Here is a 14222-nt window from a genome sequence, read left to right as displayed (position 1 = left end):
ATAATAATCTACTCAATTATTATTACTATTACTTTTACGCTTTTAACCAGTGCAAGGTCTCTATACAGAATATCAGAAAAATCAGAAATATATCAAGACTTATTTTCAAAAACTGAACAAAAAAAAAGTTACGCAAGTGATCTTCAAACGGTCCGATGCGCATGTAAACAAAACTTCATTTCCCACACTGCACAGCATCAAACGCTACTTCAAACAGCTGACTGAGGGTGAGACCTATGCGAGCGCTTCTCTGAAGGTTTCATGGGATATACATACAACGTTTGAGGCGGAACAAGCTGACAACGCGTCCTGTCTGGCTGTCAAACCAGTCCACGAGTATGTTTGAGGTTTTTGCTTTCGCCCTGAACTAGTACATAACTCGCTTGGAGTAGGACTGGAACCTCCGTTTAGTCTACATGCGTTTACAAACATGTATTTGGACCAGTGTTTGCTGTAGTTCGAGCCCATGCCACTAAAGCCGTGCCAATGCCGAGGAATGGATACTAGTGTCTCTGGCAAAGTTGGAAACATGGTTGCTAGTGATGAGGAGCATTTAGACGCGAGGGATGGCAGTAACGCAGGGATGGACGCGCTTCACCAGTGCGAGCTCATCCAGAACCTGATCGAGATCTCCATCTCTAGCCTGAAAGGGCTCCGGACCAAGTGCGCCGCATCTAACGACCTGACCCAACACGAGATACGCGCTTTGGAGGTAATGGTTTTTTTTTTGCCTGTGTGTGCTTTGATAAGCTACAGTGCATCAGTGTTCATGCCAGGTTGCAGGTTGTGTAATCAAATAAGTACCATGACATTAATGCGATCTGAATTATAGTTCCTGATATGCCTAGATAATGATGTTTGCTTTGTAGGTGCATCTTCAAGTCATCATTCATTTTATTGTCTATTAATATATTGACTAAATTCATAAATGAGAGGGTCATGGAAACCCCCTCTTGCTGACATTACTTCCTGAATCTTGAGGTAGCTGTTTAGGGTGCATCTGCCTACCCCCTTCTGATGTAAGGTTTTTTTTTTTATTGTGTAATCTAGTGCGTTGCTAAGTAGAAACGTTTTGCACTTGGAAGAAACGAACAGCACTTTAAGAAATATAATCGAGCAGATGGCTCCTCACCATGATGGCTTGAGATTACATGACCATCTCTGTCATGAAAATAATAATATGTTACCCTGGACCTCAAAACCAGTCATGTCACATGGGTATATTTGTAGCAATAGCCAACAATGCATTGTATGGGTCAAAATTATTGAGTTTTATTTTATGCCAAAATCATTGGGAAATTAAGTAAAAATCATGTTTCATGAAGATATATAAATAAGTATATCAAAATGTAATTTTTTATTAGTAATATGCATAGTTAAGAAATACATTTGGACAACTTTAAAGGCGATTTTTCGACCCTCAGATTCCAGATTTTCATATAGTTGTACCTCAGACAAATATTGTTCTATCCTAACAAACCATACATCAATGGAAAGCTTATTTATTCAGCTTTCAGATGTATACATTTCAAAAATTGACCCTTATGACTGGTTTTCTGGTCCAGGTTCACATATGTTTACTTTATATGATGCTTTCAGGCATGAACAGACATTTAAGCCATGCAACAAACACTTCTTGTAATTATTTTACTAAAAGTTATTGCAGTAGTGCAGTAAAATTAAGGTGTGATTGCTTTCAGATTGAGTGTTTTTCATCCTCATCCTTAATGATAGTCACTGCAACAGAATACTTTTGCAATAGTGTATAGTTGAGCAAACTAGTCAAAGTCCTGTAGCTGTTTTAAAACTATATGAAGAGTTCAGATGCAAAAGCCTCTAAATCCATCTGATGTTTTTCTTTAAAATGAGCATTTCTTTCTGGCTACTTTGTATAGGTTTCTATGCAAGTACTGGTACTTCTGATTGGACTGAGGCTGAAATTTAGCGAGTTTGAAGTAAAAGTATTTGATGGACGTATATAGTATATGTGTCAGGAGCATTCACTCAGTATCATTATCTCATTTTTGACCGAGGTGGCTTTAAGCTGGTTTTGCATCTGAACTCTTCATATGTTCCATGTCAAACAGCCTGTTATCTTAGTTTAGCTCTGCAAACAAGAGGAGCATATGTCAGAGGAGTGTTAGAGCTATTTTTAACCATACGCAGGTATTTTGCAACAGTGGTTAACCCCTCCCACAAAAGTGAACTGAAATCCCAAGTTGGTCAAACCTGTGTAACAGCGTTGCTCTTAATATTCTTATTGTTGTGTTTATTAAAACACCATAAATGAGTGGCTTTTCTGTGTAGACGAAATTATCTACTTGGTAAGGTCAAGCACCACCTTCTCTGAATCATAGCTTTCTTGTTTGCAGCTGGCAAACTCTCACTTTTAAATAATCAAGATGGGCCTGAGGCTTTGTTAAATAAACCGTTATACTTTAAACATTTTAATGATGCTAGTTCTTACAGACACAGGTAATTGTGGCATTGTGGTATGTCTGGTGCTTGTTTTGGCGATACGTATCTACATCTTAGGGAGGTGCTTCATTATTTCTCATGATGATATTCAGAAATAACACTCATTCAGGTCAGGTCATGTTAATTTTTTAGCCAAGTGCGAGAAAAATAATAAAATACATGTTCTTTGAAACACAGCAATATTTATATAACAGAGTGTGATAATGTGTGGTGGCCCAAGGCCACATGGAGAACTGTAATTACAAGAAATGTACAATACATTTTAAGTAATATGTACCCAGCATACTATAAAAAAGGTGATAAACATAGTGCAGACAGTGTCAGTTAAACTTGAATTGCAAGATACAAACGTTTGGTCTATTTCTCGTAAAACGCCTGTAATGCGGCAAGGATTGTGCTGAGGTAGAACAATAACAAGCAGAGTCAGGAGTATAGGTTGCATTTCTGCATTGGGTGGGGGTGGACAGTCCATTTGTTGATTGTCAGAGCTACTGGATAGTCTAACATCTTGTGGGAAGTCTAGTGGTTTTGAACTCTCCAGGCTTCCTCCAAATGGTAGGGGTATGAAACTGACAGGAGATGAGCTGATAATTTTCCTATCAGGCTTTCTGTTCAGTCCATGTTAGCTGGAAGTCTGGTTCTAGTGATGAACCGAGCTACTTTCACTACCCACATCAGAGCTCTTTTGTCTAACATACCAGACAGTGATCCAGCAGGTCACACAGGTACTCTCTATGACACACCTGAAGAACCTTAAATCTCTTATGGAAGAAAAGCACTGTTAGGTTAAGGATGAGGTGTTCTGGGTATATCTTTGTCTGAAATCTTTAGTCGTGTCATCTTGTGATTGTTTTCTTTTCACCAGACTTTGGGCAGTATTGCCTTTTCCCTGCAGGCTGTTTTGTTGATGTCATCAACTTATGTAATTGCATTGATGTTTGACGACAGTCTTGGGTCAGCAAGGTGGGTATTACGGTGCCACCGGTGTTGAGCAAAGGTTGCTTTTGAAGTCAAGGAACAGCAGGTGGCCTTGGCTCTTTTGATACCTGTGGAGAGGTGGGTTCAGTTGAAGAGCTGTGGCCATCAAAAGCTTTCAGTGGACAGCTGTGGAAGGATGAGAGAGACTGTTACAATGAATATGGTGTCAGGCCTCAGAGAGTGGCTGGACATCCCATGGATCCAGGACATGGTGGCCTGAGTCCCTGGCTGCAGCATCCGGGTGGTGGCATGGGATTCCCTGCCTGCTCACTTCCTGGACCTGCAAGAATGCATTATGCATACTCAGTGAAGAGACCCATCTACTGAGGTTATCATATTGTGCCCAGAGAGAGCAAGCACAGCCCTTTTGGAAAGTTTCAGTCATGCTGATTGTACAGTTCTGTTCCTGGAGAGCCACCATTCTGCAGAGTACACCTGTCCATTGTCCAGTTTAGCTTCAACCCTAATCGAATACACGTGAAAAATATAACCAAAAACCAGGATTATCTGAAAGTTACAGGATGGTGTGTTTGATTAGGGTTGGACCTAATTATGCAGGACAACCTTCTCCAACACCCCTGCTCAAAGGTTTCTAGTAAGTCCTGCAGAGTTTAGCAACAACCCCAATTAGACACACCTGAACCAGCTAATCAAGGTCTTACTAGGCATGCTAGAAACATCCAGGCTGGTGTGTTGAGGCAAGTTGGAGCTGAACTCTGCAGGACACTGACCCTCCAGGACAGTGTTTGGAGACCCCTGTCCTAGAGTAACTTTGTAAAAAAAAGTAACCCTCCAGGAGCAGGATTGGAAACCCCGATATAAGGAAAAGCGGTCATTCCATCACACATTGGATCTCAGTGTTTATCCAAGGTAGTGCAGGGATGCCTAAACTCGGTCCTGGAGGGCCGGTGTCCTACAAAGTTTAGCTCCAACCCCAATTGGACACACCTGAACCAGCTAATCAAGGTCTTACTAAGCATGCTAGAAACATCCAGGCAGGTGTGTTGAGGCAAGTTGGAGCTGAACTCTGCAGGACACTGGCCGTCCAGGACAGGGTTTGGAGACCCCTGTCTTACAGTAACTTTGTAAAAAAAAAAAAAAAAAAGTAACTCTCCAGGAGCAGGATTGGAAACCCCGATATAAGGAAAAGCGGTCATTCTATCACACATTGGATCTCAGTGTTTATCAAAAGTCTTATAATTGGTAGTGCAGGGATGCCTAAACTCGGTCCTGGAGGGCCGGTGTCCTACAAAGTTTAGCTCCAACCCCCATTGGGCACACCTGAACCAGCTAATCAAGGTCTTACTAAGCATGCTAGAAACGTCTAGGCAGGTATGTTGAGGCAAGATGGAGCTGAACTATGCAGGACATCGGCCCTCCAGGACTGAGTTTGGGCACCATGATCAACGCACTATGATTGATACATATTCCTTCATTTAATCTTCATAGTGTCTTTAAAAATATCCCAATCAGTTTAAGCAAAACAGGACTTGAGCAGGACTTTGTTTGCTACCTCTGGATGCACTAGAATAACCTTGGCGGCCTGTTTTTCCCGGCACTTAAAGCAAAGCACAGAGAGATGGTGCTAAATGGCAATTATCGTTGAGATTCCTGTCACTAAATCTCGCAAAATTCCTGTGGATGAACTGGCTGTCTCTCTGTGCTTGTTCTCGAGAAGTGGAGACAATTCAGACATTGAAGGAATGACTGCGGTTGGCAGCTGAGAATCTCTGGTTAGTGGCTTGTCTTCTCTAGCCATTGGAAAGATCGCAGTGTGTTTGTGCTATTGTGGCTGTTGCTATATTTAGCAAACGTGTTCCCTTCACATGCATGTGATTAGTGAGCAAGATTCCTCAATCCGAGGGAGGGTTTGCGAAAGTGAATCGGACTCGGCACGCTACAGTCCCGTAATGCAGCAACCCCAATAAGCACTTGTGTGTAGACAGAGGGCATCCATCAAAGGCCTGAAGAACAAAAGTGGTGGAAAGTCCAGGCAATGTGTTCCTCCCTCTCTCTCTGCTCGAACAATAAGCCTGCGAGAGGCTGGCCGAATTGCATTAGGAGTAGGGTTACATGAAGCACTCAGAATAAGCTGTGTAGACTGTGTGTGTTTATGGATATTGGAGAAGACAAGCAGTTTGCAAAATGACATCTCTTTTATCTGTCTCAATGGGGGAACAAAAGAAAATCCTTAGGTTTTTGTTTGATTTAGTGAGGGGAACAGATGCAGACCTGGACAATAGCAGATGTCCAACAACCATGTGTTACACAATTGCTTAATCAGTGGGTGTTACGTTTCTGTCTGGGAGCAGACCCATACTCTCTCCTTGTAAAGATGTCAGGCATTCATACTGACAGCGATTTAATTTAGAGGTCACCAGGTCGGTGACTGCTGTAATCAATTGTATCAGGAAGTGTGGATCATCCCAGGTGGACCTTCCATTGGTAGTTGCCAACTTTCATTGAAAACACATACTCAGCTTTAGTCCTTTTTTGGCTATTTCATGTTTTTACATTGTATTTATCTCCACAGAGATGCAAATCTTTTCTGTTGTATGACATGTGCTCTCATTTCATCTTTGGTGAGTTGTGAGACTGTTTAAAACTATTTTAGCACATAAGTGTGTCATCTGTTTCATGCAGTTTATTTTCAGAGAGAAATGTCGGTCAGTCTGCACTCAAGTGTGAAACAATACCACTTAATCTTGCACATTATTTCTTCATCTTGTGCTAAGTGTAAGTCCCTTCGATGAAATTGGTGTTGGAGTCAGAGCTTTTTTGTCTTTCAGTGTCACCATCTGGCTATAACTAAATGTTCTTCACAGGCTCAGTACAGATCTGGCCACAACCACTCTGTGGCCTGAGTCTGTCGGTTTGCAAAACTGTGTGTTCTCAGTAGCGAATCATGCGTGTGTTTAAAATGTGTATGTGTTGGTGCAAGTTTTTTTTTTATTGCTCAGGAAGTGCTGTGCATTGAATTCACATTTCCTACTTGTTTTGTGCTGGCGAAAAAAAACTGCGAGTTGTGTTTTGGGATTTCCTGTGGATGGGCATAGCTGGTCTAACAGAGAGAGAATGTAGAAAAACGTATACTGACAGCTCACCAAATATCCACCAGTTTGATGTTATTGCATGCACATTTTTGGAGCTTTATACACAAATTTAAAATTACCTTTAAGATTTGTCTTAGAACTTTTGGTCTGATAATGATGTCACTATGGTAATCTTTGTTAAAGTGCCCCAATTATGCCATTTTTAAGGTTCCTAAATTTGTTTTGCCAGTCTCTTACATGCATACAAGGTCAAAAATGTTTGTTTTCTCAAAATATGCATCTAATATCATGTTGTTTTCCAGTGATTCTCAAACAATTAGTTCGAAGCACTTCAAAGATTCGGTTTGTCTAAACCCCTCCTTTCTGTGAGCCTACTCTGCTCTGACTGGTCAGATGGCTCAGTCTGTTGTAACTGGTCTACCACGTGTCAGAAACACAAAGTTCTGTATTTTGCCATAGTTCCGTATTTTGAACGCTTCATAGAAAATATAAACATCTATTATTTATCATACAGGTTGTGATTCAGTGGAGCCAGCTGGTACAAATAAACTCGTTTTCTGAATCCCACATTGAACTTTCCAAAATTTGAGATGCAGTCATCAGTAAAATTATGTCTTTGTTGGATTTATATTGCTAACGACTGTAGTCGATTCTTTTTTCTTTATCGAGAAAACAATTTTTACACTTGAAGTCAAAAGTTTACATACACCTTACAGAATCTGCAATATGTTAATTATTTTACCAAAATAAGAGGGATCATACAAAATGCATGTTATTTTTTATTTAGTACTGACCTAAATAAGATTTTTCACATAAAAGATGTTTACATATAGTCCACAAAAGAAAATAGTAGTTGAACCTTCAGGTTCCACAAATTATTTAATTTTTCAGCATTTTTGTGTATTTGAACCCTTTGATTGGAGGAAGATCCATCTTCTTACACTGAGGATAACTGAGGGACTCATATGCAACTATAACAGAAGGTTCAAACATTCACTGATGCTTCAGAAGGAACACAATGCATTAAGAGCCGGGGGGTGAAAACATTTGGAATTTGAAGTTCGAGGTAAATTTAACTTATTTTGTTTCTGGAAAACATGTATGTATCTTGCGTAGCTTCTGAGGGGGCAGGACTAAATGAAAAAGTATGATATTTAGGCAAAATAAGAAAAATTTACACATCTTCATTCTGTTCAAAAGTTTACACCCCTGGCTCTTAATGCACTTCTGAAGCATCAGCGAGTGTTTGAAACTTCTGTAATAGTTGTATATGAGTCCCTCAGTTGTCAGTTGATCTTAAAATCATACATTCATTGTTGGAATGGGATTAAATACACAAAAATGCTGAAAAACCAAAGAATTTGTGGGACCTGAAGGATTTTTCTGAAGAACAGCAGGCAGTTTAACTGTTCAGGACAAACAAGGGACTCATGAAGAACTATCACTAACAAAAAAAACACAGCTGTGGATCATTTTGGTACCAACACATTATTAAAAATCAAGTGTATATAAACTTTTGAACGGGCTAATAACTGAGCTATTATTTTCTCTTGTGGAATATATGTAAATGTCTTATATGTGAATATCTTATTCAGGTCAGTACTGAATAAAAAAATAACATGCATTTTGTATGATCCCTCTTATTTGGGTAAAATAATTAACGTTTTGCAGGTTCTGTAAGGTGTATGTAAACTTTTGACTTCAACTGTATCGTGCACTTTTGGCTTTACATCTTTGCTGATCGTTTACATTCTCATGCAGCTACATTACACACTGCATGAAAGGCAATAATGGAAATAGCATAATGGGCCATGTTAAATTATTCACCAGGGTTTAAGTAGTATAATGGTTAAAAAGCTTTTAATTTGCGGCCTATGATATCACAGTTTTCCCGATGTGCATTTGACGTTGCTGGGTCACCAAACGCTATTTGGTGCTGTCCCTGCATGCTGCAATGACGTCGCTCTCAATAAAGGGATCTCCCCCATCTGACGGCAAAGACGAAGATGGTACCAGGGGCATGTTTAATGTGTCATCTGTGTATTTTTAGGAGCACGATTCCAGCAACTTGTTCTCCGGCTTTCTGTGAACTGATGCCAGTCAGAACACATTGATGGTTCACCCAAAAATTAAAATTCTGTCATCGTTACCTCAACTTGTTTTTATATTATTTCAAATCTGTGACAATATTTCTAAGAATAAAAAAAGTCAGCGTGGTTGAAACAGCACTGAGATCCTACTCACTTCTTTTTTTACAAAGAATAAAGTCATACAGGTTTGGAGCAATGTAACTTTAAGTGCTATTGGATAGAACATACTATTGACCTATTGTGATCCACTTAAAAGATCCAAAATGGTTTAACCTGGAAAGTATGCTGACTCATAACACAAATGTACTTTAGCTACCTGATTTCCTTTTAAAGTACTACCTGAAACAACCTTTTTGGCTCAATTATATTGAGTAAAGGCCTGTGGCTTATTGCAAAATCATTAAATTTGCATTGGATGGAAAGAAGGATTGCCACATTTTTGGATGTGATAAAACCTGTTTATCACAAACACAAATCTTGTCTTCAGCTCCAGGGCAGTGGCATTCGCAAGTACTTGAGTGATATTCCCGGTTAAAGCTCTTCTCTTTTATTTAATAGACCCCAATTGACTGAAGACATCTGGGAAAAACACATTTTGAAGAATCACGACTCCCTAGCGTCTCAGTTTTGGTTTCTGGGAAATGCGAGTCTTTGCTCGGTAGCGTGAGTGCTCATCAAAGGGTTTTTAAGGTTCATTTGCACTTCGTTTCTATGGATGGAAAGTTAACACATCACTGCGAGGCCCATTAGATGCGGTGGAGCATAGGCCTCTCAACTGGCTAATGTTTGTTCGTATCAGGAAATCCCCATGCGGGTTTTTTCAACTGCTTTATCTTTCTTTTTTCCCCCTTTCTCTGTTCTTGTGTCTTAGGTTCCACGAACCCTCCATTGTCTAGTGCTGCACATTTTATTCTTTTTTTATGCTGTTCATCATTAAGACTAATCATTTAATGCATCTACTGTATGAAATAATAGACCTATCATGATTTTTAAAGGTAGCCTGATTGTTTAAACCTAGCATCCATTATCTCATGCTTTTATGTTATTGTCAGAAACAATAGGAGCGGGTTTGCTTATATTGGTGACACAGTGTGTAACAGGATCCACGCCACTCCACTACAGTCTACAGTTACCTTATCATCTGGTACAACTGTGACGCCTCTTTCTGCAAAGTCGTATTTAATAAAAACAGGTGAATTTGAAGATGTTGCGTGCATGCCTACACAAAAGAAAGTAGATGTGGAAATGACATCATCTAGTCACATGTCTTTCTCCATGCAGACTCATACCAGGAACACTCCTCTTTACCAGGAACCGTGCTGATGAAATCAGCATCACACTTGCTACACTCTTAATTTCCAATGAAGCTCATTTTGCATTTGAGAGGCCGAGTGCTTTCAAATGTCACAAAAGATTCTCAACCTATCCTCTCCGGTCTCACACGGACACTTTAGTTAAGCAGGTCCCCCCTGCCCCATACTCCATCCGCCCCTTGAGAGGTGTAACGGAGAAGGCAGATGAGAGGAGAGATAGTCATTGAATACAGGCGCACTCCTGCGCATTGTGCCAGGCTGTGTCTGGTGCAAGCTAACACCCTGTTGTGTTTGAGGTTCGCCCGTGGCCGACCGATGCATCAAATGGGGGCATTCTCAGATAGTACCTAGCAAAAAGATCCAGCACACCTTCTCAGACTGCTATGGACCTCCTGAAACATTAATGATACGCTGCTCTCGTTCTCTTTTGAAGGCTGTGCTGCATACTATGTTGGCCCGGGTGAGGTGATAATACGCTCATGCATAAAGCCATCCACTGCTGTCTTGTCTCTCAGTGGAATTAACGGCTAGTAAGGCGCTCCAATACTGCAGCTGCGCTCTTCCCGAGCGCCGTGACCTTATATAGAGATACGAATGGAGAGAGCTAATCATCTGCACAGGTGGCTGGTTGCTGGGCTACAGGTTCAGGCGAATTTGCCACCGTGACCCACTATAGCTTTTGTTGACGACTGAGTGTCTTCTGTGCTCTAGAGCGAGCATGTGTTTTAATGAAAATGTTGATGCGTAACAATGTGTGAAATCTAGAAATAGGTTGAAATACTCTTGCACGCTGGTGGTTTGCATAAACAACAGTTCCTGCTCGAAAACGCTCAACGCGCTGTCACACTTTGACTGTCTTGAGTATTTATATGATGTTAAAGGTCAGGTAATTTAGAAGACGTCTGAAATTTTTGCAAGAATATGTGTTTAACAGAATTGAAGAGGACGCAACTGTCTCTGTGATTTTATTTATTTATTTATTTATTTATTTTTCTTGGTAGTGGACATCTACAGCCTTAGCTAAGTCTGTGTATCTACAGCTATATTTGTAATTAACATTTATATCTACAGCTTTAGCTAAATCTAGATCTACAGCTAAATCTGTAATATTTACACTACCAGTCAGAAGTTTTTGAACAGTAAGATTTTTAATGTTTTTTTTTTTTTAAAGAATTATCTTTTGCTCACCAAGCCTGCATTTATTTGATCCAAAATACAGCCAAATCAGTAATATTGTGAAATATTTTATACTATTTAAAATAACTGATTTTTATTTTAATATATTTTAGACATGTAATTTATTCCTGTGTTCAAAGCTAAATTTTCAGCATCATTACTCAATAAACAATAATAATACTTTAAACAATAATAATAATAGTAATAATAATAATAATACATGTATTTGAGCAGAAAATCAGAATATTACAATGATTTCTGAATGATCATGCGACTGGAGTAATGATGCTAAAAATTCAGCTTTGAAATCACATTAAATTACATTTTAAATATATTTTCTCTTACTCTTACTGTTCAAAAACTTTGGACTGGTAGTATATATCTACAGCTTTAGCTAAATCTATATATACAGCTATATTTGTAACATTTATAATCTACAGCTTTAGCAACATCTATATGTACTGCTATATCTGTAACTGATGTCTGTATCTACAACTTTATCTAAATCTATATATACAGCTGTATCTGTAACATTTATAACCTACAGCTTTAGCTACATCTATATCTACTGCTTATCTGTAACTAATGTCTGTATCTACAGCTTTAGCTAAATCTATATATACAGCTGTATCTGTAACTTTTATAATCTACAGCTTTAGCTATATCTTTATCTACTGCTATATCTGTAACTAATGTCTGTATCTACAGCTTTAGCTAAATCTACATCTATATAGCTAGATCTACAGCTATATATATATATATATATATATATATATGTGTGTGCGTGTGTGTGTTTAAATATATATGAAGAGTTCAGATGCAAAAGCCTCTAAATCCATCTGACGTATTTCTTTAAAATTAGCATTTTTTTTAAATTAGCATTTCTTTCTGGCTACTTTGTATAATGTAAGTACTGGTACTTCTGATTGAGCTGAGGCTGGTATTTTAGCGAAAAAGTATCTGATGGATGTATAATATGTGTCGAGAGCATTCACTCAGTATCATTATCTCATTTTTGGCTTTTAGCTGGTTTTGCATCTGAACACTTCATACATATATATGTATATGTATATGTATTCAGAACTTAAACACCAAACCTCCTGTGGAACCAGGTCTTTTACGCAAACCAGGTATTTCACCTAAAGCAACCTTTTTATTTTTGAGCAATCTTTATAGGTTTCAGTCAGTAAAAACGGCCTCTTCTTTATGAGCACAATTGCAGCTGTGGTTGTCTCCGAGGTGTTTGAACTTGCACCTCTAGAGGCAGGTGTGTGGTGGTTTCTGTTAACCTGCGGACCGCAGTTTCTCGCTGCTCCATGATGTCACATGGGACTCTGGCTTCAGCCGCCAAGTGTGTTCCAGCCAGGGTTGCCATAGTGGCGGAACAGACGCCCCCGTGAGAAAGAGTCCAGACTCCCTTGCCATGATAGCCAGTGTCTATTTATAGACAGCACTGTTTATTGCAGTGGGAGCGTTACGGCAACAAAGGGAGGACACATCTGAAACGTCTTTGTCTTGCGAGCGTTGAGCATTATTGGCCTGTTATTTTTAACCCAATGTATTATCATCTAGTAATGGTAAGATAATCATTCATGGATGCACTGGCTGGTATTGGAACTGAAAAAGAGAGCGTGGTGGGTGTGTACAGTTTGTTTGCACTGTATTCAGTTGTTTTACTGACACACCACACACACACATAACACATTTTCATCGCCCACCGTTTACAATGAAGTCACACATGGGGATTTCCTTTGCTCTGTTCTCACTTTGCATTCTGCGTGCAATGCTCACTTGCGGACATGAAGGTTTAGAGAAAAATGCTTGCACTGAATTGTCAACATTCTTGTCCCTCAAACTTCAGTGGCATCTGACTAGGCACTATGAAACCGCTCTTTTTCTCTGATGTGCTCTGAAACATATGCCATTTAATGAAATTTAATTGGAATTGGTGTCTGATCTCATCCTGTTTCTTCTTGAAGGATTTTAATCTACAAAGACTTTCATGTTTAAGCTAATAAGAAAGGTTAATTTCTCTGCTTTTGAAGGTATAAAAACTAATTAGAAGATAAATGGTCAATTTTAAAAGCAAACAGATGGCTCAGTGAGTTGTTTCTCAAAGCAGTTGTTACACCAGTCTAAGTGTGTGTGTGTGTGTGTGTGTGTGTGTGTGTGTGTGTGTGTGATTGCCATCTACAGGTGAAGCTGGTGAAGTACATCAGTAAACAGTTGGAGTGGAAGAAGAGCGTTCCAGAGAGTGACAGACCGCTGGCGCTGGACTCTTACCCACAGCTCACAAATTGGCTCTGCACCATCAACCTCCGGGCAGAGCTCATAGAGGTACCAGTATTTGTGTTTGCGCTGAATGTATTTTGTTTCTTAGTTCCTTTATTTCGTATTTCATTGCTTTGTGAATTTTGGGTATTAGATTTTTGTTTTGTTCAGTGTTTGATTTGATTTTGTTAATTTCCTTTCACTTTGTGTTATTTTCATGTATATGGTTTTGTTTTGTGTTTTGTTTTATTCCTTTTAAGGGAATTATTTTACATATATACATGACAGCATTTTGTTCACGCATTAAAAATCTAGATAAATAAAAATACATACACTACCAAGTTTTTAATGTTTTTAAAAACATCTCTTCTGCTCACCAAGGCTGCATTTATTTGATCCAATATACAGCAAAAGCAGTAATATTGTGAATTATTTTTATTATTTAAAATAGTTGCTTTCTATTTGATTATATTTTAAAATGTAATTTATTCCTGTGATCAAAACTAAATTTTCAACATCATTACGCCAGTCTTCAGTGTCACATGGTCCTTCAGAAATCATTCTAATATGCTGATTTGGATTTTAAAAAACATTTATTATTATTATTAATATTTAAAACAGTTGAGTACGTTGTTCCAGTATTTTTTGATGAATAGAAAGATTCAAAGGTCAAAATTTATCTGAAATAAAAAACTTTATAACATTATACACTACACCATTCAAAAGCTTTCAAAAGAAATTCTAGAAATTAATACAATTATTTAGCAAGGATTCTTTGAATTGATCAAAAGTGATGATAGGGACATTTATAATGTTACAAAAGGTTTCTATTTCAGATAAATGCTGTTCTTCTGAACCTTCTA

General features: G+C 38.7%; 1 protein-coding gene across 1 annotated transcript in view; it reads left to right on the top strand.

The window, feature by feature from the left end:
- The first annotated feature begins 211 nt into the window (after positions 1–211).
- Positions 212–14222, top strand: part of ksr1b (kinase suppressor of ras 1b) — a 46124-nt gene continuing 32113 nt past the window's right edge. Inside the window, 2 exon segments of the mRNA XM_051129327.1 lie at positions 212–712; positions 13285–13425. Coding sequence (XP_050985284.1) covers positions 467–712; positions 13285–13425 — 387 coding nt within the window. The 5' untranslated portion in view covers positions 212–466.

Source organism: Labeo rohita, chromosome 15, assembly GCF_022985175.1.
Source record: "Labeo rohita strain BAU-BD-2019 chromosome 15, IGBB_LRoh.1.0, whole genome shotgun sequence".
NCBI classification, from domain to species: domain Eukaryota; kingdom Metazoa; phylum Chordata; class Actinopteri; order Cypriniformes; family Cyprinidae; genus Labeo; species Labeo rohita.
Note: the sequence above shows the minus strand (reverse complement) of the source record. Positions and strands in the feature narration are given on the sequence as shown.